This window comes from Grammomys surdaster, unplaced genomic scaffold, assembly GCF_004785775.1.
Source record: "Grammomys surdaster isolate TR1022 unplaced genomic scaffold, NIH_TR_1.0 219, whole genome shotgun sequence".
Taxonomy (NCBI): Eukaryota; Metazoa; Chordata; class Mammalia; order Rodentia; family Muridae; genus Grammomys; species Grammomys surdaster.
Window position 1 is genome coordinate 3,052,899 of NW_021604664.1, and position 27,818 is coordinate 3,080,716.

General features: G+C 54.6%; 1 protein-coding gene across 4 annotated transcripts; it reads left to right on the plus strand.

Annotated features, from left to right (window-relative positions):
• Positions 1-945: 945 nt before the first annotated feature.
• Positions 946-27,283, plus strand: Gpsm1 (G protein signaling modulator 1). 4 transcript variants are annotated; one of them, XM_028772845.1, is made up of 14 exons: positions 946-1,107; positions 8,155-8,376; positions 9,182-9,317; positions 9,574-9,716; positions 10,117-10,240; positions 10,481-10,596; positions 11,049-11,204; positions 11,969-12,077; positions 13,054-13,177; positions 18,870-18,940; positions 19,616-19,795; positions 23,828-23,984; positions 24,376-24,584; positions 25,833-27,283. In XM_028772845.1, the coding sequence occupies exons 1-14, from the start codon at positions 1,040-1,042 to the stop codon at positions 26,037-26,039; spliced, it is 2,022 nt and encodes a 673-aa protein (XP_028628678.1). In that variant the 5' UTR covers positions 946-1,039; the 3' UTR covers positions 26,040-27,283. The 4 variants fall into 4 exon arrangements, with proteins under 4 accessions (XP_028628678.1, XP_028628679.1, XP_028628681.1 ...); XM_028772846.1 differs by having other exon boundaries at positions 1,098-1,107; positions 8,113-8,376; XM_028772848.1 differs by lacking the exons at positions 946-1,107; positions 8,155-8,376 and having other exon boundaries at positions 9,259-9,317; positions 9,574-9,720.
• The last annotated feature ends 535 nt before the right edge of the window (positions 27,284-27,818 follow it).

Below are 27,818 nucleotides of genomic sequence, written 5' to 3' on the forward strand. Positions count from 1 at the left end.
GTCTGCAGGGTCTGTCTGGGGTGACCTTGGTATGGTGTCCATCTTCAGGCTAGGGCCCAGGGGTGCAGAGAAACTGCCAAGGACATTGCCATCTTCTACACTCTGACTTGTCCCTGTTCCATTGAGGGTCACAGCTACTTTTTCAAGAAGATTTGGACTGGACCAGAGGGGAAAGCAGAAACCTAGGTGGGTCCCAGTTGGGCTGGCTGGTTGTCCAGATGGTGCCCTGTGGCTGGCTAGGGGTTGGCTGGGGCGAGGCTCCAAGGTTACTCAAGTATGGATGAAGAAAGATCACTCAGAGGTTCAGATCCTCAGGGTCCTGGGAGAATTCAGAGGAGGGTAGACAGATAAATGAGCACCGCCAGTCTCCTACGTGGGCTCCTGGTGTTCTTCCAGTATGTTTTCCAAATGCTTGCATTTCACAGGTAGTGACAACATGAAGTCTGGTGGTGAAAGCCCTAGGAAGATAAAGACTTGCCCAGGGCTGGACAGCATCCTCCACCCTAACTCCATCCAGGAAGACCTGGATTCTCCTTAGCCACGGGTGCATCTGCATGGCCTGTACCCTACATGAGGTGCCAGGAAAGGAACAGGATGTGTGTGTGACAGCAAAGTCAAAAGAGGTTTCAACAGCCGAACCAGAGTGCAGGGGTTTCTCCTCGTGTTTGTGTGTGTGTGTTGTAAGAAAAGGAGGACAGCACCGTGGCACTAAACTCCAGGGGCTTAGCAAGGCTTCCCCCAAAGAAAAGGAAACAGCACTGTCCAGACTACAGCAGGACTCTTGCTCTGGACCTCAAAGACAGAGCCCCGCCCAGTCCGCGGTAGGCGGGACCACTGCAGTGGTGGTTGGTGGGCGCCTGCCCCTCTCCACCCTCCCTCCGCCTGGCGGCGGTGACATCACAGCTAAGGCGGGAGGGGCGGCGGCACCCCAGCACATCACTTCCTCGGCGTCTCGCGCGGACGCGCGGACAGGCGGGCAGATCCGCAGGCGGACGGCTGCAGCGCGGGGCGGTGCTCCTGCCCGGCGCGTCCCCGACTCATGGCGAGCCCGGCCCCGCCCGTGGCCGAGGAGCTCCCGGGCCCGGCCGCCAGGCGCCTCTACTCCAGGTAGTTCAAGGACCGGGATGGGGATGTGGACCTGAGTGGCGGACGCGGGCGGGAGGCTGCCGGGCCAGAACAAAGGCTGCAGCGGCGACGCGCAACGTGGCCGGGGACGCGCCTCCCTGGATCTGCGTAGGGAGCGGTGGGGGCTCGGGGCCCAAAGATCAACCCCGTAGCAGAGGGGCTGGGGCTAGGTTCTGCCTGCAGCCCCTTCCCGGTGCCAGAAGGGTTTACGGGGCGGGCACTCCACCGCCCGCCTCTGCGGGACCCTGAGTAGCATGGTTATCTGGAGTTCTCTTCTCAAGCCTGATACTGCCATGACCCAGTCCTGGTGTAGCATGGCCACGACCTAGGCCGTTATGGTGGGGCCCTGCCTTCACTAGCTATTCCCAGCCCCAGGCCAGAAGGAACTGGGCCTGAGCCAGGCAGGTGGGTGTGTGCCTCCCTACAAAGGCATTTGCCTTCCAGGCAGGTTCACAGGTGATCCAGCGGTTTGTGCAGTCTGCCCACGCCCACTGGGAATGACAGGATAGCCCTGCCCCTGGCTCCGTGCCTCCTTGGTGACTCCCGCCTGATGAAGGTGTTCCCCAGTGAGTCGCTGGTCCCAGAAGTGGACCAGTGCTGTCAGTTCCCTCTGGCCTCAGCTTGAGCTGGAAGGGCCTGAGTGCTGGGCAGGGGCTGTCATCAGCCCTAAAGGAAGGCCCAGCATCCTTCGGTGAGCTTCTGACTCCCACCTCTTCTAACCCTTCCCTAAATAGGGAGTCTCCCTGTTAGGGGTCAGCCCTGAAGAAATCCAACCCAAGTGAGGTGGTTCATCAGCTAGCCAAGCTCTGCCTAGTACTGCCGGAAGAGCAGAATGAGGGCTTGGTGCCTGGTGAGCAGAGACCTTGCCCTCCCGGTCTACTCTACTGCAGCTCCGAGACAGTGTCCCCATTGTGTGGTGTTGAAGATCATGCCTGAGCCCCACACTCTGCCTCCCAGTTCTGGTGCAGGGGTAAGAGATTTACTAGCAGCTTCTTCCTCCCCTGGGAGTGGAGGCTGTGTAGTGTCGCATTTACCTCAGGGCCAGCCACCTGTGTGAAGGAGGTGTTTCCTAGGCAGATTGCAGAACGTGTGTGTATGTGTGTTGGACATTCAGAGCACAGGTTTCCAACCTGTGTCAGTTACTCCCAATTCCCCCTTGAGGTGACTGACTAGGCAGAACCCCTGCCCCTGGGTAGCTCTCACTGGTTAGGGACAGTATTCAGGATACTGATTGAGGCCCTGTGTTCAGCCTGGCATCCCTCCAAGCTGAAACCCAAGCTCAGAGGGTTGAGCTGGGACCAGATTTAAGTTGAGTAGCCCAGAGCCTTCCCACAGGGCCTTCCAGGAGGCCCATGAGCTGTTTGGTCTCCAACTATCTGGTCACAGCCAGGCCTGGAAAGCCAGTCCCTGGCTTTGATAGGCTTGGCAGATGTGAAGTACCTGAAGCATTTTGAAGCAGGTATTAGGATTCAGAGATTAAAAGTCTTTACTATCAAGCTCAGCAACCTATGGACACTGGAAATAAGGTGAGGTGGTTGATCAGCTAGCCGAGCTCTGCCTAGTACCCCCAAAGAACAGAAAGGACGAAAGCTAAGCGTGTCCTGTCCCCTCGTGAACCCCAGTGTGTTCATGGAAGCTTGCCTGCTGGCATGGGAGAATTGTGTCTGCCGAGGTGAACTGGACCCACCTGATCTTCTCGGGACTGAGACAGGCTGTCTTGTGGGAGACGCTCCCGGCATCCACAGCCCCTCGAGCATCCCCATCCTTACTGGCATCTGACTGAGAGGGTTCGGTACTTATAAAATGAGGCTAAAGAGCTGAGAAGAGCCACAGATGTGTCCCTGGACTACCAACTCCTCATGGAGTGTAGAGAGGGGCTGTGTGAGGGAAGCAGGAACACTGGGAGGGATGGGTTAGAGTGGAGAGAGTCTGTGTGGAGAATCCCTGGTCCACTGGCACCGGGGTCAGAACAGGGGCTTGGAATAGAGGGTCCCAGAGATGAACAAGTAGCCAGGAAGTCCTTACATGCCTCTTCTGGGCTCCCAGCCCCACAAGGAAGAGGCTAAGTTCTGAGTAAAGCTCAGAAGGGAGGATTAGCAGGGGAGCCCGCATTGGAGTGGCCTTATAAAATTTACACCTGGGGTAGGGGCCACTGGAGCCCAGGCATGGCAAGGCCTCTGGCCACATGGCCAAACAATGCTCGTCCCCTGCTTTACTACCTCTTTCTGTGTCCTCTCCTCAGCACTGTCCTAGACAGGACCGATTCCCCAGGTATCCCTGCAAACCTGACCTTTAGGTACTTTCCTGAAGCTGAGGTATCCCTTCCAGCATTTTCCTGCTGCCCCATACTCCTCTCACCCCTCCTACTCTTTCTGTGTCCCCCTTCCCCTGGCTACTGAGGGAATGAATATCAGTGTAACTTCCTTCTGCGAGATGCTGGACAGTGGGGAACTGAGACAGCTGTGAGCAAGGGTCTCTCAAGCCTTTGGCCAGGGACCAGTGCCAGGTGATGGCTCTGCAGCAAAGTAGGCATGCAGACATTCAGGTAGCTAGACATGGAGTACTAAGGAGCCAGCTTGTTATGGGTACCAGAGGGGACACACAGGATGAGATCAGGATGCCATGAGCAGAATGTGGCTGGCCACTAGGGAATCAGCTACTGCTTTGGTGACTGGGATGTGGCAGACAGAGCCTGAGTCCTGGTTCTTTTGTTCTTGGCATCTGTAAGGGGAGTGGCACAGAGCTGTGGCTCCATAGGCGACATGGCTTGGGATCAGGACCTCAGTGTGGAGGTGGGTCAACTGGGTGGGGCAATGCCCTCCTCTTTGGGGAGGTGAAGGATCACTGTTTACCTGTTCAGCAATAGGATTGTCTGTCCAGATGACAAATCCCAGGCAAGACTTGTCACTCCCAGAATTAGAGTAGTATGGTCAATGGGAGACACTAAGCTCTAGACCCCAGATAACTTTGATCTTGAGCCTCGAGAGTAGTATTTCAGGTAACCCTCGGAGTGAACAGGTCTTTCAGAGGCCTGAGATAACCCAGGATCTGTTTGTTCAAATGGCTGCACCCCTGGGCATATGGACACCTTGACAGGTGACAGGTGGACAGCACCTTATTGGTCTGCAGAGGTGTTTCTGGAAAACTCTGTTTAGCCACATCAGACTAGCTGCCCCCAGAAGAGGGCAAGAAGTGTGGAAAGCAAAGTAGGCATGTTGATGGGGAGGCAGGCAGGCCCCAAAGAGCACCCCTGGGGGTTCCAGGCTATACTGGTACTCTTGGCCAAGGTGTTCCAGAAGTGGAACCCCTGTGCCCACAGATCCTCAGAACAGGAAGTAAGTTATCTAGGACCTAGTAGTCTTCTCCACTCACCCTGGAGTTTCTGTCTCTGCTAAGAGCCCCAGGTAGTCTCAGCACCCACCCCTGCTGTCCAGCTCCTGTACTCATACTGTTCTTATCTCAGGCATGTAGCCTGGCAGGGGGGCTCCCAGTGGGGTCCTGTCATCAAGGGAATGAGGCCAAAGTGGAGCAGTGGTCTATGGGAAGGCCTCTGAGAAGCCACCAGTGCACTGCCCTCACACAGTGGATCAGGCCCTGGCTCTGTGGTCCTCTGTCCATCCGTGGACATTGGTAGCTCCTCTCTACTCTTGGGGTCTCTCCCTTTGCCATGGAAGGACTGCAAAGGTGGCTGGGACCTTAGAAGTTAGAGGAAGAGCCCGAGTGTGCTGGGATCAGCCTCCACAGACCCTGTGTGGCCCTGAACCCTGGTTAGACCTGGAATCTGGAGCTTACCTTGAAGAGCTGGGCGAGTGTGGCCATGGGCAAGAGTCCTGTAAGGTGAAGAGGACTCTGTGTTTCAGATCAGTTGAGTTGCCTGTGCCTGGATCCAGGGCAGAGCAAAAGGCAGGGGCTGGAGGGAGTGAAGCGGCCAAGTACCAGTGTTGTCCAGAGTCCTAACTTTGCCCAGCCATAGGACAGGCTCTCCTGGCTAGCATTCCAGGTAGGAGACTCTGGCTTTCTGTCAGCACCAGGTGGGGAGCAGAGCTGGACTGGGAGGTTCTCATCCCCGTCTTTTGTCACTGCTAATGTTGCCAGTGCCTGGCACATCCTGTCCTAGCACTCCCAAAGTCCCTGGGTCCTGGGTCTGAGCTGTATAAAGTTTGCTAAGGGATTGGCTCCATGTTCCCTGCCCAGCCCCCAAGGAGGACAGAAGGGCAGCAGAGGATTACCTTAGGCTCTCTACCCCACCCCCTCTGCCATCAGTGTTCATCCTGAGCTGCCCTTGATCCCTTGATCCACATTATACCCAGGGAAGGACGGAGGAGCCGTTGGAGAGCTTGGGGTCTCCTATAGCCCAGCCTTAAGATCCTGAGATTGGCACATTTTCTGGGATTATGGCCAGAGCTCTGTGATGCTGGCCTCTGCCATGGAGGGCCAGCCTCTGGCCCTGAGCTTGGCAGAGAAGGCTGTGTGCAAGGTGGTATATGGTGCCCCTCGTCCCCGCCCATTGCTGCTGCCTGTGGGCCTGGAGCTGTGGCTGTATGTGCAGAAGATGCGTAACCTCCAGAGAAAGAGGTGGGGACCAGGCAGGTGTCAGGCTTCAAGGCCGGGTGCCTGGGTGGGTCCAGGCATGATTTGGGAGTGCCTTGGAGTTGGGGAGGGACAGGAACCTGCAGAGGAAGGGGTTGAACAGGTGACAGGTGTCAGAGATGGATGTCTGGCATGACTCAAGTGTGTCTTATGGGGAAGGGCTCTTTGTGTGATGGCCTAAGTGAGTTCCCCATCTGGTACAGAGTAACCATCACGTCAGTACCCCTTCTGGAATATTCCCCAGGCCTTCTTTCCCACTCCTCTCCCAAACCTTTGCTCTATGGGTATCAAATCTCTGGTCTAAAAGGATGATAGGATGGGAAGGCAATTCCCCCTAGTCAGTAGTATCCCCCATATAACAGACACTTCTATGTAGTCATCTAGAAGGACAACAAAGCTGTATCTGGCCGCTCAGAAACCATGGGGCAGGGGCAGATAGGCCTTAATTAAGAAGTCAGAACTTGGCATTGGCCACAGGAGAGATGTCTTGTGGCTGGTTGCCACAGTAATCATGGCCCTTGTGGCCAACGTGGCATCTCCTGGCCCTGGAGTCCAGGACTCCATTGGGTATGGATGGGAGTTCCTGGCATAACAGGGAAAGTGATTGAGTCCATAGTCTGACTTCCTGGTCTCAAGGTCACACATACATGCCTTGCCCTGACCCTTGAGAGGCCACATGGCTCTGCTGGTCTCTGAGGAAAGGGGTAACCTGGTCACAGAAGTGGAGGGAATCCTTGAGCCCTAGTCCAGCAAGAAGCCCATTCATTCTCCTGATGCCTTGTGTGTTTCTAATGTCCTGAAACCCTTCTCAGTGATTATGTTCTGTTTAACAACATCTGACCAAGGCCCCTTTAAATGCCATGTCTGGGTCTCAGCCCTGGTTAGGAATGTTTGGACTGTGTGTCTAGAAGGAGCAAGGCTTCACAGCCTCCCTATGGCAGACAGGCCAAACAGAACCAGAGAGCGACACCCCCACAGAAGCAGGGTCTCAGCCAGGCACAGCATGGGGCCAGGGGAGTGAGCCAGAGATGCCCCAGCAAGACAAGCCCAGACTTCAGCATGACTACAGATACCAGAAGCCCGGGAAATGGGAGACAAGCTCCTGCCTACCCATCCTGAGAATTTGTGTTCCGTTCCCTGGGGAGATGGAAGGCAGGCAGCACAGTTTCTTGACACTTGATCTTATGGTGTCAGAAGAGAAAGGAGGGGCAGCCAATGGTTGGCTTTTGGAAAATCAGGGACCTTCTGAGTGGCAGCTGTGCTGCAGAAAAGAAGTTGTAGGTGCTATGGGTTTAGGAATACTAAGGTAATTGGACAGAATAGCCTGGTTCAGAGAGTGTGGCTGTGTGGGCACCTGGGCACAGGGAGGGTGGGACTTCCCGCAGCACAGTGTTCTGAGCCCAGGGATGCAGACACTTGGGCCAGCTTCTCAGGGTCCGTTGACTCCACCATCTCTTCACATGGCACTGTTATCTTGGGAAAGTTCAAAATGCTTACATTGATAACACAGACTACAGAGGGTGTGGCTTTGCAGTTTGAGTGAAAGAACCTTTGGTTAAAATGCTTAGCGTCTCTGCGTCTCTGTCGTTGATTTTACCCCTTCCCTGGATCACTCTGGACAGCTGACTGATCCTCATGACACAGAGGCTGTGCCAGCATCTTGGACAACTAGGCACTTGATGCTGACCTTAAAATTATTCAGTCAGAACTGGGCCTGATGTTATATGTCCGTTGTTCTAGTTTTGGGGAAGGCCAAGGTAAGAGAATTGCTTAGGCTGGCAACATAGAGACCCTGAGCCAAACAGTGAAGAGAAAAATGACAGGTTGGTCTTAAACTGGAGCAAACACTTGGGTCCTCAAGTCCCCAGGGATACAGGAGTACAGGGGTACAGGAGCAGCATAGGATGGGGACTTTGGGGATGGGGGTGGGCCTGTTCAGGGTCCGAGGATGGGACTTCTCTGACACAGCTTTGCACAAGGATATCTCCACTTGTCAACACAGCCTGAGGAGCTTATAACCCTACATATGAAACCCTCAGACCCAGGCTGTTCTTGGTTCCTGGTGGTAAGGGGTAGATATTAAGGTAGGGATTGCTGGACAGTGGTGGCTCATACTTTTAATTCCAGTACTTGGGAAGCAGAGGCAAATGAACCTCTGAGTTTGAGGCCAGACTGGACTACAGATCGAGTTCCAGGGCAGCCAGAGCTACACAGAGAAACTTGTTCAGAAAAAAACAAGAACAAAAGTCTTGTTGTGGGTCAAAGGTGAGCCACACAGCTGGGGCACTGTTGGGTCCAGTATCTGCTCTGAGGCATGAACACCCAGCTGCCATGTCTGTAGGCAAAGCTGTGATGGGACACAGCTGCTGAGGGACATTGTCTCTGTTGTGACCACAGAATGTGCCAAGGGGTGGACCATGATATCCCTTCTCTGCTCAGGATGGAGGCCTCCTGTCTGGAGCTGGCACTGGAAGGTGAGCGACTGTGCAAGGCAGGGGACTTCAAGGCAGGTGTGGCCTTCTTCGAGGCTGCTGTGCAGGTGGGCACCGAGGACCTGAAGACACTGAGTGCCATCTACAGCCAGCTGGGCAATGCCTACTTCTACCTGAAGGAGTATGCTCGGGCCCTGCAGTTCCACAAACATGACTTGCTGCTGGCACGGTAAGGACTGGTGGATTGTGGCCTGATGGCCTTGGCCTGGTCCCCTGTGTGTGGAGTCCTCTGCTCTTGGGGGAGGTTGGAAGAGGCAGGTGTCTCTGACCCTGGAGAGCCCAGTAGGAGGGCCTGGCCTGGGAGGGAGAATCTGTGGATCCCTTAGAGGTCAGTGTTCAAGTTAAGATATATGTGTATGCATGAATATGTGTGTGTTGTCTTCATGTGTATATGTATGCAGGTGTGTATATGTGTTTGCCTATGTGTGTGTGAACATGTGTCTGTCCATGTGTCCTGTCTGGCTTGGTGTGACTCTTTCTGAGATGTGTCTCTACCACCCATAGCTATTCCTTTTCTGTGGTCTTGGGTTTGAGTTACTCTTGCCATCCTCTCTGTAAGGTATTGTCTTACTCTGGGGCCCCCTGCTCTCCCTCTAAACTCTGACCCCTTGGAGGTTTATGGTTCCCCTTCTGCACATTTCCCACCATTTCCAAGTTTCTATCTTGATGTCTCCAATCCTATGTAGCCGTTGACTCTTAGTTCCTACGAGTCCTCCCTCTCGCTCCACATTCAACCCAGCTTCTATGGAGGCCTCAGATGGGATTCAGCCCTGCCCATGCTGGCGACCCTGCCCACCAGCGAGACTCCCTGCTTGCTTCCCTGTCCTCAGCGTGCAGTACAGCTCTGGTGCCTCATCCGTGTGTGTGAAGCTAATCTCCAGTGCCAGTCTTTCTCCTCTGAGGCTTCTTTGGTTTTTGCTCAGTTCAGGGCCCAGCTAGACCCCACTGGCTCCTCACTCCTCCCTGCCTTCCAGGACCATTGGTGACCGCATGGGGGAGGCCAAGGCCAGTGGGAACCTGGGCAACACACTCAAGGTCCTAGGCCGATTCGATGAGGCAATCGTCTGCTGCCAGCGGCACTTGGACATTGCTCAGGAGCAAGGGGACAAAGTGAGTGGTTGGACCCTTGCCTCCTGTGTCCTCTCCATGCTGGGGCTCTTACTCTCAGATATTATCAGACAAAGCAGTAGGCCTAGCCACCTCTGCCACCCAACTGGCAGAGGATGGGGGGGTAGAGGGTAGAACTGGATTTGCCCTTCCTTGGGACTCAGCAGGCCAGGGGGCTAGAACACAGCTCCTGCAAGTGCACCTTGGGGTGACTTCCCTGGGGGACTGTAGAGCTTCCATATATCACTGCTGCCCACAGGTTGGGGAGGCAAGAGCACTCTACAACATTGGAAATGTGTACCACGCCAAGGGTAAACAGCTCTCCTGGAATGCTGCACAGGACCCTGGGCACCTGCCACCTGATGTCCGTGAGACACTGCACAGGGCCTCTGAGTTCTATGAGTGAGTGAGTGGGGTGGGCTGGTGCCACAGGGTGAGGGCTGATGGGGCTGGGCTTGTCTGAATGCCCCTGTATTCCATAAACACGTCTTGAGCCACTGTGTGCCTGGTAAGGGACTGGGCAGGATCCCCAGACACAAATCACCCTCACATTCAGAAAGCCCTACTCTATGGACACTTCCTCTCACACACACCTATCATGGATGATAGGCTTTGACCAGACTTCCAGCCCTGAGGCTCTGATGTCATTTGAGCCAAGGAACCCATTCTAAGCCACCGTGTCCTTGCCATACTCTGGGAGAGCCACTCAGTACTTTCCAGCATCAGGAGGAAGCTATGTAGCCACTTCCTGATGCTAAGAAGGACACAGCTCTAAAAGAATTGCTCCCCCCTGAACCCCCAGGAGGAACCTGTCCTTGGTGAAGGAATTAGGCGATCGGGCGGCCCAGGGAAGGGCCTATGGCAACCTGGGTAATACCCACTACCTGCTGGGAAACTTCATGGAGGCCACAACCTTCCACAAAGAGGTGAGCTGGGCCTGGGTGCTGGGACAGGGACAGGAAAACTTAAGGTCACCCCTCACAGTCCTCAACAGCGTTGCCCCTGGAGAGCCACTGAGCCCCCTGCTCCTATTGTATTGGTCCTGTGGTCCCTCTACTCCCCTAGACACTCAGACATCAAACTAGCACTCTGGTGGGGAGGCATCCCTGACTGTGTTCCTAGGTTGCAGGGCTCTGTGATAATCTAGGGTTTGGATCTGTCTGCAGCGCCTGGCCATCGCCAAGGAGTTTGGAGACAAGGCAGCTGAGAGGAGAGCCTACAGCAACTTGGGCAATGCCCACATCTTCTTGGGACGCTTTGATGTGGCAGCTGAACATTACAAGTGAGCAGGGAAGGCAGCCCTGGGGTGTACTGAGCAGCAGGCTACAGAGAGGAGCTCTCATGCAGCGTTCCCAGGAGCCAAGCGGGGACTCTGGCTGCCCTGAAAAAGGCTGATGCATGAAGCTCATTGGTGTCCCTTACCTGTGTCACAGTTCTTAGTCAGCTGCTTCCTGGGTAGATGGGTGGCCACTAGATGGAGCACTTCAGGACCAGGCCTGTTGTGGGGGGCTACATGCTCATCGCAGAGTTCTGAGACGTGGACACTAGGTCTTGAGTCCCTGCTCAGAGCGGTTAGTGATATTAGCCAGTGTCAGTTAGCCAGCTCTTTAGCCAATGCACCCACACGCATCTGGTGCTGTGAATTAAGTGCAGTGGCCATGGGAAGATAAGCGTTCCTGAGGAAGAAGAGACATTGCCACCCCCCTCAGGGACTGACTCTCCCACTCTGCACAGGAAGACACTGCAGCTGTCACGGCAGCTCCGGGACCAGGCAGTGGAAGCACAGGCCTGCTACAGCCTGGGCAACACCTACACACTGCTGCAGGACTACGAGCGAGCTGCTGAGTACCACCTGCGGCACCTTGTCATTGCCCAGGAGCTGGCTGATAGGTGTGTGAGAACGAGGCCTTGGCTGGGACTGGCTTACAGTGACAGCCTGGGTATGCGTACCTCCTCCCCTGTGGACCACAGCATGCATGGTCAGAGCAGCCTCCCATAGACCCTCAGCCAATCCCTCAGTGGAAAACAATTTAAGCAAATAGGTAGGTCCAAGGCTTGAAGGGCTCCTAGCCTCCAACTCTGGAACTTCTTTGCAGATCTGTATATAACAGGGTTTCAGAGCCACAGACCTGGAGACAGCTCTAATGGGAGGTATCCCGGAAGAGCTGCCCTGTCCCCAGGGCTTCTGTGGGAGGGGCAGACAATGGAAGTGTCCTGGAATTAGATAGAGATAGTGGGACCAGCAACAGGAACAGCTAAATGTCCCTGAATGTGTGGTTCACTTTGGACCTGGGTGAGGGAGCGTGGAACAAGCTGCAGGGAGGCACTTGCTGGCCACTAGGGGGTGATCCAGGCCTTGAGCGACAGTACACAAGTGCTGGGCGCTCAGGGCCCAACTAGCCCCAGGGTAAGCTGGTAACGTGCTTAGGTTTATCAAGTTAATTCTTTCAACAAGAAAGCACAAAAGTGCAGTTGGTTGGCATGTCTCCCTTAATGGGGTAGACCAGTGGGTACCGTAGCCAGGGCCAACGGGCTCCTATGGCTGAGGAAACACTGTGCTGTTGGTACATTGTGTACCAGGGTTGGGAGAGGGTCAGGGACTCGGGGCAATAGCGAGTCCTGGGAGGCAGGTCTGATTTTCTAAGCTTCCACAGGGTGGGAGAGGGCCGAGCATGCTGGAGCCTGGGGAACGCCTATGTGTCCATGGGGAGCCCCGCACAGGCCTTGACCTTTGCCAAGAAACATCTGCAGATCTCCCAGGAGGTGAGCCGGGCCCACTCCCCTAGGTCTCTGCTGGCGCCTCAGCAGGCCATTGTCTTCTTTCTTGTGCTTGTTCCCAAACCCTTTCTGAACACTGCATCCCTATGAAGAGTTCCCACTTGTATGTACTAGGATCAGTGGGTCCATGGGGGGAAGGGGGGGAGCAAGGATCTGTTTTCCACTTAGAATGCTGATTTTCCCCTGTGTGGATTCCATCCTCACATCCCTATGGAATTGGGCCATGTTGGGTATCAGATGCTAGAAGTAACCTCTTGGAGGTGGACCAGAAAGACAGAGGTTCCATTGCCCAGGGATACCCTAGGACACCTCTCTAGGAGGCCGAGTGACCCCTCCTACTGTGGGCAGTGCAGACACATCCCAGAGAAACCTAGCCTCCCTAAGTAAGGGTGGACCTCAAGCCTCTATAGCATCTAAAGGAGCTTCTCAGACACCCAGGTTCAGGTTTAAGGACAGGATGGTCCAAAGCAGAAGAGACCCTGTCTGAAGATCCCTCCACAGGGGACTAACCCCACATCCCCATGAGTGCAAACAGAGGTCTCCAAAGACTTCTAAGCTTCATGATTCCCTGTGTTCCTCATGTTGGGTTTGTACTCAGGAGGGTCCCTCTGGTGGCACCTCAGTACAGGGAACCTGACGCTGGTAGGGCCTAGGAGAAGACAGGTCCCTATGACTGAGACAGGCTTAGTCCAAGACAAAGCCAGGCTGACCACTCACAGGAGGTTTCCCAAGACCCTGAGCACTTTTGGGGTAGACTAGAAGCTATCCAGAACATTGAGGAATAGGTCCTCAGAGTCAAATTCTGGTAGTGAAGGACTGGCTCTCTCAGAAATTCTAGGGTCTGAGGTTAGCCCAGGCTGTCCCACAGGCTAAGGATGGTGTGCTGGAGCCCTGTCACCAACACTCAGAGAGCATAGTCCCAAGCCTAATCCACCCATCTACCCACCCCTGTTTGCTTCAGATTGGAGACCGAAATGGAGAGCTCACAGCCCGCATGAATATTGCTCACCTGCAGCTGGCACTGGGCCGGTTGACTAGCCCAGCAGCAGCAGAGAAGCCAGATCTGGCTGGCTATGAGGCACAAGGTGAGTTGTGATTCCGGGGGCTGGGATGTACTTCCCGTGTGTCTAGTCTCAGAATAAGGGACAGTCAGGGCAGCAAGAGAAACACTCGGGGAAAGACAGAGGGTTATAGCAACAGGACTAGCCCTTGGTTCAGGGCACAGAGTGGGTCTCCCAGAAACGGAGCCACTAACAGCTGCTACTCAGTAAGAGAAGAGGCTATTCCTGACCTGGGCACCTTCACTTCCTTGTTCTGGGCCCAGGACAACAAGAAATGGGAGATGAGAGACATCGGACACAGAACTCCATTGCAGTGTGATGTGGAGAGAGACAGGGTATCCAGAGTTCTAAGGCACAGATGGACCCCACTGGAGCAAGTTAGGGATCAGGGGTGTTTTAGTTACTGTTCTATCACTGTGAAAAGGCACCATGACCAAGGCAACTCTTACGAAAAAAAGCATTTAATTGGGAGCTTACTTAACAGTTTCAGTGACTTGGTCCATTATTATCATGGTGAGGAGTGTGGTGACAGGCAGGCAGGCATGGTACTGGGGAAGCACCTAAGAGTACACATCTGATCCAGAAGTTACCAGAAGAGAGAAAAAAATGGGCTTGGCATGGGCTTTTGAAACTTCAAAGTCCACTCTCAGTGCTACATGTCCTCCAACAAGGCCACACCTCCTCTAGCAAGGCCACATCTCCAGCAAGGCCACACATCCTCCAGCAAGGCCACCCCTCTTAATCCTTCCTAATCAATTCCACTATCTGGGATACAAATGTCTGTGAGGGCTATTCTTGTTCAAACTGCCACAAAGGACAACTGAAAGGTAGGGCCAGGATGATAGGTAGTAGCCAGGAACACCAGTGGCACAGGGCTGGTGGCCAGTGATGCACTGTCCCTGAGAGATCGCAGACCTGTGATCTAGAGCCCCTTCCTCCCTTGATCCTAGTGGTACCACAGGGCTGCTTGCAAGAAGACAGGAAATGGCTCCTTCCTAAGCAGCCCAGCAGCCAGAGTACCCATCATCATACTTTGTGGGCGGGGCTGCTGGGAGGCTGGAGGGAGTTGGTCACTGCCTGCCTGGAGTACTAATCAGGCAAAGGCCCTTGAGTGACCTCATTCAGACAGCTGACTGTCCCCATGCAGGTCAGACACGTAGTAAATAAGAGGACAGAATGTTCCCCACAGAGCAAATACATTAATGCGTACAAAGGAGGGACAGCATGGATGCAGGGTGTCCTGCTGAGTTGGCTTCTTGGGGCCTTTAGAGGGAGGCAAGCCTCATCAGGGAGCCAGCTGCCCCCTGCTTAGTAAGTTTGCCAGGAATGGAGCCCCAGCTCCTCATGAGTGTTTTTCCAGGAGCACCCACTGACTCCGGCCTCTCAGGCTATTCAGAAGAGATCCTTGCTTCCATGAGAAGTTCCCCAAGCCTCGAATTTCTCAGTATGACCTGGCCTGGAAAATAAGGCTGGGGACAGAGGAGAGGAGCAAAGGCTTCTGGGACCCTCAGCCACTCCATGTGGCAGGAGATATGGGTGGGATGGGGTTACACAGTATGAGCCCCTGGCTGGCTGTTTCCCAGGGTAGATAGCTTTGTACAGAGCTCCAGCACTGCCCTCAGCCCATGTACCCTGAACAGGGCTGGCTGCCTTCTGGAAAAATTCCCACAGAGGCGGCCAGTTCCTGATCCTAACTCTTCCTCCAAGCTTAGTGAAAAGGGGGGAGGCAAGTCACAAGTGAATGGCCAGGGACAAGGCAGCTCTGTCCTCCCCACGTTGGCTCCTCTGCTCTGCCTTGCTTGCCAGACCCTTCCCAGCTGGGGCCCCCGGAAGGGTTTCTTGCGGCCAACGGCTGGGCCCTGGACACTGGAAAATAGTCTATCCTCCAAGGAGGACATCAGGGAGAGGGCTCTGGTACCCTGAAATTCTGGGATGCAGTTGCTGAAGGCAGTCCGGCACCATGAGAATCTGAGTGGTCCTGAGGGAGACCCCTATTCAGGTGAGCCAGGAATGTGCAGGATCAGGAAGCCAGGGTTGGTCCTACCTCCTCTGAACTGTCCAGGAGCTAGACAGGTGCATACCCAGAGTCAATCAGAGTGATTCTGGCACAGGGGGCTAGGTGGGCACCCCAAGAGGTACAGACCCAGAAGGGTTGGGGTTAGATAGCCTCTGGGGCTAGGGAATTCATTCTGCCTGGGCTGGCATTCCGTTGTTGGGCTGTCTGGTACAGTATTTACATGTGGCTGTGGCCCGTGGGGTTCAGAACAAGGCACTCATTGATGGCTTGAAGGAGTGGGCGTGGTTTGAGTGGGCAGTGGGGAGAGCCATGCTTGTGGGTGTTGAGCAATTGAGTGCTGTGTGCTTTGAGCTGAGTGGAACATGGTGGGCACTGTAGATGTGATGGTGGCCATGGGCTTGGGGCAGGACAGAGGCTCAGTTTTGGGTTTTGTTTGTTTGTTTGTTTGTTTGTTTGTTTTCCTGATTTGATTGGTATAAACAAGGGATTCTTGTGCAGGAACATAGACCCTGACTCCCTGAGGCCTTACCTCCCCTTGGTGGGACATTTTCAGCCAACAAAGCAGCACCAGACTGTGTTCTAGTCAGTGGAGTACTCCCCTGCCCTCTGCTTCCTCCACCTAGTCCCTCTGGTTATGTAGCTGTCTGAGATCCTTATATATAGCACACTTGGCATCCATAGAGTGTAGCAGTATAGAAAGCTTTCAGGCAGTTTCTGTTTGCCCTTCTGATGAGCATTCACGGGAGAAGGGATACTAGCCCCAGCTAGCCCTGCCAAACTTGATGGGCTTGGGTTAATACCCCTCTCCCAGTGACAAAGTACAAGCCCTCTGCTCTTGATGGTTTGTAGTTCCTCTACTCCCTTGGGCCCAGTTTTGCTGTATCAGCCTAGGGCAGCTCACTGAGGTCCTCTGTCCTAGAGGCCTTTCTTCACTTCTGGGTCAGGGATATGCTTGGTGTGGTGTCTGAGGAGAAGTGTAGGCTATGGGCTCTAGCCCTGTCTTTGTCTGGCATTTTCCTCATACCTCAGTGTTCCATCCGGGAGGCAGGCCCACTAGTAGTGCTGAGGATGACAGGCAGGCAAATGACCTGAGGGCCGAGGCTGCTGTGCAGAAGTGTCTATAGCTGTTGGGGTCCGCATGGAGAACCTTATGGGCCTGTAGACCTAATAGAGGGGAATTCTGTAGGTCTAGCTAGAGGCTCACTGTATTTCTAACATGGAGAAGGGGCTAAAAGGTCAGGTGAGGGACTGACACAGGAAGAAAAGGGCAAGTTTCTAGATCTATGTAGTTAAACTACCAGTAAGAGCCACCATGGACTGTGGATGCATTGCAGAGAGGACTGGACGACAAGGAACACTCATGGGTTTGGATGGTTCCCCTCAGACATAAAGGACAGGAGCCTTCACAAGACAGTAGCCTTCCACCTTGGGTGGGTAAGCACAGTGGAGAAGTTTCTAGACCTTGTACTGTAAGCAGGATAGGCAGGAAGCTGAAGGGGAGGGGTCAGGGTCTGAGGCCTCAGTGGATGTGGCTCCAGCCAAGGAGGCATGGTCATTTACACTGGCCTGACCTGACTTTTTTGACTCTAGACAGAGGATTGATTCATTTAGCTGGGCTCGGCAGGCTTCCCGCCCCGTCCGTGCACAAGGAGGTGCCCTCCCTGAGCCAGTTTGTAGGCTGTGGTTCAGGAAGACTGCTTGGGCCCTCTGCTCTCCAGAGGACACAACCTGGTAGTTCTGTTAGCATACATCGGGGACCCAGAAGATGTCTCCATGCTCTATGTGTCTTCAGTATTTCTTCTTTAGAGTTTCACTACCAAGCTGGCCATTGAGGGGCCATAGTGTACATCCCATGGCTGCTGCAGCTGCAGCTGGGGCTGACTGTGGCTATGGGGAGCCTGTATTAAGTAAGGGCAAGAGAGACAGCAGGCAGGACCCTTCTGGGTACTCAGAGCCATACCTGTGTTTCGGGACTGGTTTGTGGCCTCAGTAGTCTCTGGGTGCAGCCCTTACATCCCTCCTGGTAGCTTTTCCCACTGGGATATTTTATTTCTGAACCACTCGAGAGCAGGACACAAGTCTGTCTCCCTCAAAAGTCCCAGCTTGGACAGGGGATAGAGTCCACATGCCCTTCTGATGGCTTTTCCTGTCTCACTAGGTATCGTATGCTCTGTATTACTTTCACTTAGGGCTAGTCTAGAGCCATCAGGCTAAAGGCCTGTGGGACCCTGCTGGAGACCTGGCCTTGCCTGGTGCTAATACATTCCTTTCCATTATTTTTATTTTTTGAGAATGTGGCTTCAGCCTCACTATATAGCCAAGACTGACCTTGAATTTGCTGCTCATGAGTGCAATGCTGGCCAGTTTGTCTCATAAAGCAACAATGGATAGGTCAGGGGTTGGCCAGTTCCCCACTGAGCATGGTGGGCATTGTGGGTATGATGGTGGCCAGTACCTGTCCACCACTGATGTTCACCCAGTACTCCTAGGGGGTGAGCCCAGTCAGCATCAATCCAGTGTTTGCCAGCACCAGGCTGTCTCTCCTCAGTACACTTCCTTGCCTCACAAGCCCTGCCCTGGATATGTATGATATGTTCCTGAGCAGTAGGTATCCAGCACCTGTCTGGGGACTGGAGACCCAATGAGGGGTGGGAATGGTGGCAGCTGTTTAAAGAGTTCCTGCTCGGCGGCAGGCCAGCAGTATCTTGGTGAACTGGTACATCAGGGACAGTAAAAAAGCTAGGTCTTCAAATTGTCAGGCCTACTTCACTCCCACCCTGTCATGCCTCCTTAGGGGCTGGGGACACCTTGGCTCCCACCTGAATTGTCCGTTTGTGGCTTGGCTGACCTGCTCTGTTCTGTGTACAGATTGCCTGGCTGACTCTCCCAGAACCTAGGTCCTGCAGGTGGTCAAAGCAGCTACCCAAGCCAGGCTTGCTTCCCCAGTCTCCTTCCCATCACTGCCAAGCTAGGAAAGGACCTGGGGACCAGGGTGAAATTGCTTCCCAGGCCAGTTAAAAATGAAGGTCAGAGACCCCTGGGGCTGGTGGTGGCACTGAGCAGTCTGTGGTTCTGGGGTCAGGCAGTAGCTCCTTCCCACCCAACTATGTCTGTGGACTTGGGGGCTGACAATATGTCTCTCCCTGTGGGAGCCCAGGGCTTAGTTCAAACCATCTGCCAGGCTGGGCCCCACCCCAGGTTGCTCAGTGTCCAGAGTTCTCTACAGCGGGACTGACCTGAGCCATGTCACTGCTACTTCAGCTCTGGTGGGCCACAGTGGGCCTCAGGGACCCAGAGGGTCTTTCCTGCCCCATCCTCATGTGGCTTCAGGAGGTAGGATGGGGAGATCATAGAGAGGATCCTGGTAGTACTCCGCTTGCCTTCCAGGCAGAAGGACCCTTGCCAGCTAAGCTGATAGGAAGCACAGGGCTTGGCAGAGAATTGGGTGGGGGATGAGGGGCTGGGGAATGGACACCACCAAAGCTAGCTCTACTGCACCCTTCTCGGGGTTACATTTGTCCTCATTCCTTGTCTGGCTCATCTAGTGCCCAGAGTGACTCTGTGGACACTCAAGGCTGTATTTTCCCTTGGCCCTGGGGTGCAGTACTGCTATGTCCTTGGTCTCCCAGATCCCTTGCTTGACTAGTGGCCTCAAAGTTCAGGGTCAGCACTGAGCTGATGGACTGTGATCTCTTCCAGGAGCAAGACCCAAAAGGACACAGAGGCTGAGTGCCGAGACCTGGGACCTGCTGCGGCTCCCCCTGGACCGGGTGAGCTGGGGATCAAGGCTGGTGGCCTGGGGAACAAGGAACAGATGGCAGCAGAGACATAGTCAGCATGTAGTTTCTAGGTTAATGAGCCCAGTGTTCAGTATTTGCTGAGCTGTCCTGTCCATGATGGGTCCTGTCCCCTGGGAGATAAATGTTCCTCTCCCAGCAGCCTGACACCCTACAGGAACCTGTTTGTCACTGTTCCACCATGAGGTGGTCTGTTCTTCTCTCTGGCATGAACCTTCCCCTGGGTGGCATGTCCTGGGTTCCTGTTTGTTCCCTGCCACTGTCTTGGGGTGGGCTGGGGGAACAACTGTAATTGTTGGAGTAGTTGGTGGGTTTTTGCAAACCTGAATTGGGGATTGGGGGACTGGTGTGGGTACTCTCTGACCCTGCAGTGTCCTGGACTCTCTGATCTCGTTGTAAATAGACCTTGGAGCATAACATGAGTTCAAGGTCAGGGGCACCTGTGGTCACCTGTGTTGCCTAGCACCAGAAGGCTGACATTTAAGGAAGCTGGCACTGCTCAAATGTCTGTCTGGCCTTGTTTTGTGCCTCTGTACTGTGTGCCTTCTGTGTGTATCCATGAAGTTGGGGCAGCTGGCCCAACTGCTGAGAGGAGACTTTGGGTTTAAATTGCCCTAGCCCATGTCCAACCTGCCTTTCCCTCTCCAGGAGCAGAATGGAGAGACCCATCACACAGGGGACTGGAGGGGTCCAGGCAGAGACTCGCTTCCCCTCCCCATGAGGAGCAGGAAGTACCAGGAAGGTCCGGATGCCATTGAGAGGAGTCCCTGGGAGGGTAGCCACTCTCCACTGGACAGTGCTGATGTAAGGGTACAGGTGCCTCGTACGGTAGGTGCCTCCTGAGTTGAGGGGACAGTTGTGAACATGACCACGAAGGCCTTTCTTCCCTCTCTGCCTATCCAGCCTGGAATATAAGGCAAGGCTGAGCTGGTGACTCTGGAGGCAGAGCTGTAAGCCGCTGGGCCTTCCACCTGGCCTTGTGCATCCAGGCACTCTGAGGGCACAGAGCTCATAACTGTTAGGTGTGCCTCAGGGGGCCCTCACAGGCACTCCAAGTCAGCCTTCCTGCACGTAGGTTCTGTCTCTTCATGGGCCTCCATTTCCACCTTTGTCAATAGTCTTCAGGTGACCTCTGTGTCCCAGGCCCCTTCGTTGTCTTACTGGGACCCTTGAAACCTGGCTGCCCAAGCTAAGGAGCTGGGCTACACAGCCTGCTCCAGGTCTGCTTTCCACACCTCAGCAGACGCTTTTGAGGTTCAAGAGTAGCTGGGTGCAGGCCTAAACTCAAGGAACCCAGGCAGGGACACCTAAGAAGTAGTACATCCAGAACCCCTCAGTGTATCCAGAGTCTCAGAGGCTTCCTGGGAAGCTGAGGGATGTGAGGGTGACTGGAGATGCATGGGAAGGCCCCAAGCTTGCCCACAGGGCAGGTCCTGAGGGAAGAGCGTCAGTACTTGGTTCAGGACAGTGTGAGGGGGGCACATGTCCCATCCATGGGGAACGGCATCATCTGAAGAGCATGCTGGGTGGCCGGTGCACACTGTAGACCCAGTATGGAAAGAACAGCAGAGAGCTTAGCATCTGCCCAGTGTTCTGACAGGTCTGGGCAGGGAGACGCCACCTACTCTACCTGGGCTTAGCATCCTGATCAAAGCTAGACTGCAGACCTGGGAGGGGGTTGTTGTGGCCCAGCAGAAACCCACTGCATAGCCTGGACACTCACACTTCCTGGAGGCACTCAGCTTTTCTGAAATAGTAGGCTAGGTAGCTCAATGACCAGATAAAAGACTGGTGGCCAGTGGGTGGAGGGTGGGGCCTGCTAGAGATCCAGAGAAAGAGTCTGTATTTAGGCTTAAGAGTCTCTGTTCAGGGCACACAGGTCCTGAGGCTCTGGGAAGTAGCATATAGCACCCTCACATTGCCACAGGCTCAGATAGCCTGTGCTGCATACGCCTTGGTTATTCTTAGTGCCTGGAGCCCACCCTTCCTGCCAGGGCGGCTGCCTCCAGTCCCAATCCAACCCACTTTGCTCCTCTCACAGGGAGCTAGGAGGGAACACATAGTCTCTTAGCCCTGGGCTCAGAGGAAGATTGTGGTGGAGCCAAGAGGCCACCCTGCCAATGTCAAGGGCTACCCAGGCCAGACTGGGAGTTCGTCTGGGGTGGCCTCAGGAGCAAAGCTGAGAGAAGAGATTACTTCTCTAGGAGCCTAGCTTTAGCTTTGGAGGGAAGCCCAGGGGCCCAGGGGTTGGGTGGGAAAGGGCTTTCAAATAAGCTGTCCACCCCCACAGCCTTTAGCATGCCCACCCACAGGCCTCAAGGGGTGTGCTCTGTTGAGCTGGGGGAAGCCAGCTCAGTGTTTATGGAGAGAGAGAGAGAGAGAGAGAGAGAGAGAGAGAGAGAGAGAGAGAGAGAGAGAGAGAGAGAGTGAGTGAGAGAGTTTGTGTGTGTTTGCGCGCGCACGCATTCGAGCACTCGGAAGCTGCAGCAGTGAAGGCGGGTACCAGGAGAGCCCAGCCTTCTCCCTGGTTCCTATTTAAGCATCAGGCGAAGACCGTGGATCCCAGCAACAGCAGTGAGGAGGTACTTGGCGCTTCGGGCAGGTGGTAGCAGCTGTGCCTAGCACCTTGGCATCCTGCCTGGGCTGCACGTGGCCTGGCACCCATACAGCTCCTGATTGCTGCAGCTGGAGGGAGCCTGTGATCCTGCGTGAGTGTGAGTCCTTGGGTATACAGGGACTTAAGTCAGCCAAGGTAGAGGTGGGATGGCCCGGGACTGTATACTTCTCTAGGAGCTGAGCTTAACTAAAATAGAAGAGATTGCAGTTAGACATCAAGAAGAACTCAGACCCGTGAGAAAGAACCAGGACTTGAGGCAAAGGAGAGATTTAGGTGGTGGATGGGGGACAGGAAGACTCTTCACAGTCCTCACAGGACCCACACAGGGGCCTATGGTCTCAGACCTCCTCGGATCATGCTCCTGAGGGTTTATAAGAGAGAGGGGGAGGTCAGAGAGCATAGGAAGTCCCAAGTCTCCAGCTGGATATGATTGCACTGTATCTTGACAGTTTTGGAGTGAATGCAAGAAGGGTCTCAGAGCAAATCCAGATCCCTCAAGAGCTTCTCTCTAGCTGGGAATTCTGGAGCAGAGTTTGTGTGTGTGTGAGTGTCTCGTGTGCAGTGGGTGTGTTGCTAAACAGACCCTCTCTATGGTGCAGCTTGGACCCTGCAGGCTGGCAGGCAGCTTCCTTTGAGCAGGTTCCAGTTTCTCCAGAGACACCTGCGCAGCCCCCACTGGCCCAGCGAGTACAGGCTAGTCTCTGCTGAGCCTACAGGCTCCACTCAGCACCGGTGTTCATTGTCCTCTGGGTGGGGGCTAGGGCTGTCAGTGTTCTTTTCTCTCTTGACTCTGGTTTTTCTTCTGGCTCTGATGGTGTCAGGCTACCAGCCTTATTTAAGCCACAGGAGGACAAAGGTCCTGAAGGCAGCAAGGTCAGCCTGGGGACCAGATCCAGTAGGGTCTCTTTCTTCTCTGCCATGTGACTGCCCTGTCCATAGCTCCCACAACTGGGTTCCTATTGCCTTTAGACTCTTGAATTCAGTCCTAAATTGGGGTTGTCCACTAAGTCTGCTTGTATCTGGATCCCAGCTCTGTTCATACCTCCGTGTGACCTTAGGTAGGGCGTAAAACCTCTCTGTGTCTGTGCCTCTGTGTATAGGGAAATCCCAGACAGGGGATGTGCCACATGATAGGAATCTTCCTCTATTCAGAAGGCCACAGCTCTGCTGAGCCAGACCTTCCCAGTCATGACTTCGTTGCTCCTTGTGTGGACTTTGGTAGGCTGGGGGCAGGTCCAGCTTCTCATAGCCTGTAGAGTAAGCCAACGCCAAGGCCCTTTCCTCCAAGGACGAGTAAACTGATTCTGGAATGGCACAGCTTGCTCTAGTCACCTGATGCTCAGGGTTCAAACTCCTTTTTGGAAGTTTGCAAGCCTCCCTGACCCCTGTGATTTGCCTAGGCTTAGGACAGTCATCCCTGACCTAGGCCATAGGCTACACCTCACTCCAATGTATGGTTACCATACATTGAAGGACAGATCCTGCCATTCACTCGGCCCACGGATCCAGCACCCAGTACAGACTGGAGAAAGCTCTTCTTCAGGAAGGAACTCTGAGCAGTAGGCATCTGTATACCCACCCTCAGCTCCTATGGAGGTCCTGGGCCCTCCCCTAGCCAGCTAACAGAGGATTTAGAGGTGTTAGTATCTTCCCTCATACACTGGCCCCCAAACAGCTGCTGTCTTCTGAGCTTGACACTGGTCTAAGACCCATTGTATGGAGTAAACCCAGAAAGAGGTAAGACCTTCACCTCCCCCACCTGGGTCTCCATGCCCTAGGTGATGTAACCGATGGATCCTTCCATCATTGCCTCCTGACTGACTACTGAGGTTGTGTACCTAGTGGCCATCCAGCTCCGTGCTTGCCTCTGCTCACTGGACATTGGAGGGTAACAGGATTAGGACCAGGCACAGAATGGAGCTCTGCATGACTGACAGGGTCCTCTGGGATGGAGTCCAGGAGGCTTTCTAAAGATGGTGGCTTCTGACTTGGAGAACAGTCCAGGCTTGAAGCTGGGGAGGGGTGGCCCAGGCCAAGGTAGCAACAAGGCAGGGAAGTGGCTGAGTCAGGCTGCGGGGTGACAGCCACAGAAGTGGAGATAGGAGACGGGGCGGGTTTGGAGGCATTGTGTTGGGGATGGTAGCACCTGGGAGGGTCCTGAGACCCTAGGTCAGGATGGTATTGCTGCAGGTCTAGGAGGTTGAGGCACAGAGGTCTGAATTGGTGTTTCCCTCCCCACCCAGGGTATTCCCAGGGCCCCGTCTTCTGACGAGGAGTGTTTCTTTGACCTGCTGAGTAAGTTTCAGAGCAGTCGTATGGATGACCAGCGCTGTCCCCTGGAGGAAGGCCAGGCTGGGGCTGCTGAGGCCACAGCTGCACCAACCCTGGAGGAGAGAGCAGGTGAGTACAGAACCTGGGTAGGATCCACCAGCCAGACTCAGCACTAAGCCTGGGAGCCTCCCAACAAGCAGGATAAGCTGGCTGCACACAGCCCTGTCATCCAGAGCTCCCTCCAGACTTGTCCCTGAAGCTGCATTCTGGGAAGTATGTAATTACCCCACCCTGAAGAACATGCAGTGTCTATGCATCTCAGCCTTTGAGCGTGTGGGAGGCCAAAGCTTTCTCCTGAAGTCCTGGGACGCAGGGGTGGGAGGCAGGGCAGGGGCAAGATGGTCAGGAACAGGCATGGGAGATTTATTAGGGCTATATTCCCTCGGAGAGGGCTGGGCCAGTCCCAGATGCCAGCACCACTAGTGGCCCCCTCTCAGTTCTCACTTTCTGTCACTTGCAGCTCAGCCCTCTGTGACAGCTTCACCACAGACTGAGGAGTTCTTTGACCTCATTGCCAGCTCCCAGAGCCGCCGGCTGGACGACCAGAGGGCTAGCGTAGGCAGCCTACCTGGGCTACGCATCACCCTCAACAATGTGGGACACCTCCGAGGCGATGGGGACCCCCAGGAGCCAGGGGATGAGTTTTTCAACATGCTTATCAAATACCAGGTGGGCCTGCACTCAGAAGGGAATGGGTGGGGCTTCAGATGCTCATTCTTGAAGCCCTCCTTCTGCCAAGGGGCCAGGGACCTCTAGAGATAACAGCCTCAGCATACTTTGGTGCCAGAGGTCAGCCTAGGGTTGCCAGGTCCCCAAATCCAGAGACATCCATTCCAGGCTTCCACATCCGGGCAAAGAAAGCTGAGGGTAATGGTGCCTTGGAGTTGGGAGTGAGGGTCTAAGAGCCAGATGTTAGCAGCTGGCTGTAGGAATGGGAGCAGAAATGGCCCTGAAAAAGACCTCACAGCATGGGTTGGCAGGTAAGATGGAAAGCCTACACCTAGGAAGACAGAACCAGGGGAGGGCTACCCATGGATGAGCTTCACTAAATGGGATTGGGTGAGTGGGGTGCTGCAAGGCCTGGCAGCATGGGGTGGGTGGGCGGTTCACCCTGCCGGCCAGCTACCCTCCAGCAGGGGCATGTACATGGTGGGGCTTGAGCAGACCAGGGTCAGCATCCTACCTCTGCATTAGGCTAAGCTTCCAGATCAATGTTCATTCTCACAGAGGAAACAGAACCACTGCAGCGTCCAGACAGCCTCCTCTAAGCCAGCCCCTCCTGAGAAGCCTTGTCCACTCAAATACCTGGGCCATCAGCTGCACCGGCTCCACTCCCATCTGCTCCAGGCCCTGAAGAGACGCCAACACCTTTCAGGCCCCCCAGCCTCCACATCAGAATAGGCAGAGCTTGTGGTGTCAGTTGATTGATCCAAAGGAGACCCTTGGTGGGGGCAGGGGTGGGGGTTTGGTGTAGTGGTGGTGATTTCCAAACAACAAGCTCTGAGCTGCGGCCCCCAGGCCCTCCAAGGGCAGTCTAGGGCTGTTCCATGTTTCAGGGTAGTTCTAGGGGTCTAGTATCTGGATCAGTAAGTCCCAGGAGTTGGGCCCAGTGGCTGCTGACTTGTTCTATGACCAGAATATATGACCTAGCCCTTTCTATTTGGTCAGCCAGCCACAGCTCTGGGGAAGTCTTCAGGAGATGCTGCCAAGGCAGGGCTTTTAGCATCATCCCAGAACCAGGAGCAAGAGGTGGCTGAAATAGGTCCCACTTGGATTACACCATCCTTCCCAGGCTGGTGTTTGCTGTCTTCAGATTTTCAGTAAACCCATCACCCACCCAGTGCCAGGATAGGACGATAAGCTCTCCAAAGGCCCAAGAAATTTGAGACCACCAACCTACATTGTATGTCTGCCCAGTCCTCCAGGATTGACGACCAGCGCTGTCCACCCCCTGATGTGCTGCCCCGAGGCCCCACCATGCCTGATGAGGATTTCTTCAGCCTTATCCAAAGGGTGCAGGCTAAACGGATGGATGAGCAGCGTGTAGACCTTGCTGGGAGTCCAGAGCAAGAGGCCGGTGGGCTGCCTGATTCCCGGCAGCAGTGTCCACCAGGTGCCAGCTAAAGCCTCACCTCTATAGCCAGCTATGCGCTACTCTGGACTCTGTAGGCTCACAGTTGTCCACAGTGGCCATGATCCCCCAATAAGCCAAATCCTCCCAAGGCCATGATGGAGAACCAGCTTAGCCCCAGCCCCTTCCCACTGAGCCAGATGGTGGGCACACAGCCCTCAAGGACCCCCCACCCCAGGTGGTGGGCTCAGGCTAGAGCTGCTATATGGGGGAGGGCATGCTTCTGTCCCCATATAATCCACAGCTTCTTGCAGGCCCTCCCCTGTCCTGCCCTGCTCCAGGCCGGGCCTTCAGCATGTTGGCCCCAAGCCCTGGTGCTGTCCTGAGTCTTCTCCTGCAAGCCCTGCCCTGTCAAATGTGAAATTCTGCCAACTCTCCCAAGCTCCCTAGAGGGGCTTCAAAGACTCCTTCTGGTGGGGGCTACAGTGACAAGGCATCTTCTGTCCCCCAGCTGGACCTGGGATGGCTATGAAAGAGGTACACTCTGATCTGCCTCACCTCCCCAGGACAGGCCTGATCCTGGCCTGGCTGTGCCCAACCCTACTGTGGGAGATTGGCAACTGCCAAGTCCAGATACCCTGACTTGGTAGTCCCCAGCCTTGCACTTGGCCTTTGAGGAAAGGTGGAGCTTGCCTCTAGCAGAGGGGAGAGGCAAGCCTCCAAGCCAAAAGCATAGGGTCTTGTCTAGGCTGGCTTGCCGTGGACATTCATGAGGAATCTGCTCAGCTAGATCCTCCAGTCCTTAGTGAACATCTACTATGTATTACTAGGGAGATGGTGTCTTAGCTTTCACCCCAAGGAAGGGTCCAGCTGCAATATCTGAGTTGGACACAGGACACTGTAGTTGGGGTGGAGAGACTTAGGCAGCTGAGGCATCCATGAGACAGACCCTTGGTGACCATGGTCCTAGTTCTTGCCCTACAGGTCCGTCCTATAGGCAGCCCTACTGGAGGGCTCTACACAGCCTTCTAACCCAGGGTCTCCTGTAGCCCAGGAGGGGACCAGGGCAAGAGAAATTGGGGACCCAACTTCTGAGAGGGAGAGGCAACATCACTCTGAGGGCAGAAACTGATACCAGAGCACAGGGTCTCGGGCGGGACATGGTAGCCGCCCGCATACTTGAATGTACATGCATATTTATTGCTTACATGTGTTTGCCATGTTGTTCACGGGTCCTTTCCAACCCGAGAGGTACGTTTGTTTTGTTTTACCCAAAAATAAAAGTCTGCCAAGAGAGTGTGGTTTCTATTGGAATTTGTGTGAGCCTTCTCAGGACATGGTATTGGCTTGCCCAGTGCAGTGGCTTCCAGCCTATGAGCCACTTGAGATCATGAGGGATGTCCCTGCTACGTGTAGCAATGAGGCTGGGCCAGGGCCTCTACTGCTGCATTCTCTGCTGTTCTCCATTATCCTGACTTTCCAGAGACAGGAAACAGAAGCCAGGGATGTCACAGTACATTGGGGAACACTCTGGGGACTGGCCCTTCTGAGTAGCCTTGCCCTGACTGGATTGGACCCAGCCACGGGGCTTCCTTTGTGTTAGTTCATATTACAGGGACTGGATTATGCCAATCTAAACAACATAGGAGCTTGGAGGCAGCCTGGACTTGTCTGTAGTGTTCATGGAGTGAGCAGTGCCCCGTGTGACTCGCATCCAGACTGGGTCCTTTGGGCAGTGCCCTGACCTGGGCCAAGGGAAGCAGAACATAGTTACTGGTCAGTAAACTAGTCTAGAGAATTCTCTCTAGTCTGGAGCCCTGTAGTTACTCTAG

Excerpts from the sequence above, each read along its gene's own strand:
- Gpsm1 (XM_028772845.1), top strand. The coding sequence starts at position 1,040 with ATGGCGAGCCCGGCCCCGCCCGTGGCCGAGGAGCTCCCGGGCCCGGCC. Across the intron at positions 12,078-13,053 it reads ATCTGCAGATCTCCCAGGAG|ATTGGAGACCGAAATGGAGA; the intron begins GTGAGCCGGGCC and ends TGTTTGCTTCAG. Across the intron at positions 19,796-23,827 it reads GGGTACAGGTGCCTCGTACG|GGTATTCCCAGGGCCCCGTC; the intron begins GTAGGTGCCTCC and ends CTCCCCACCCAG.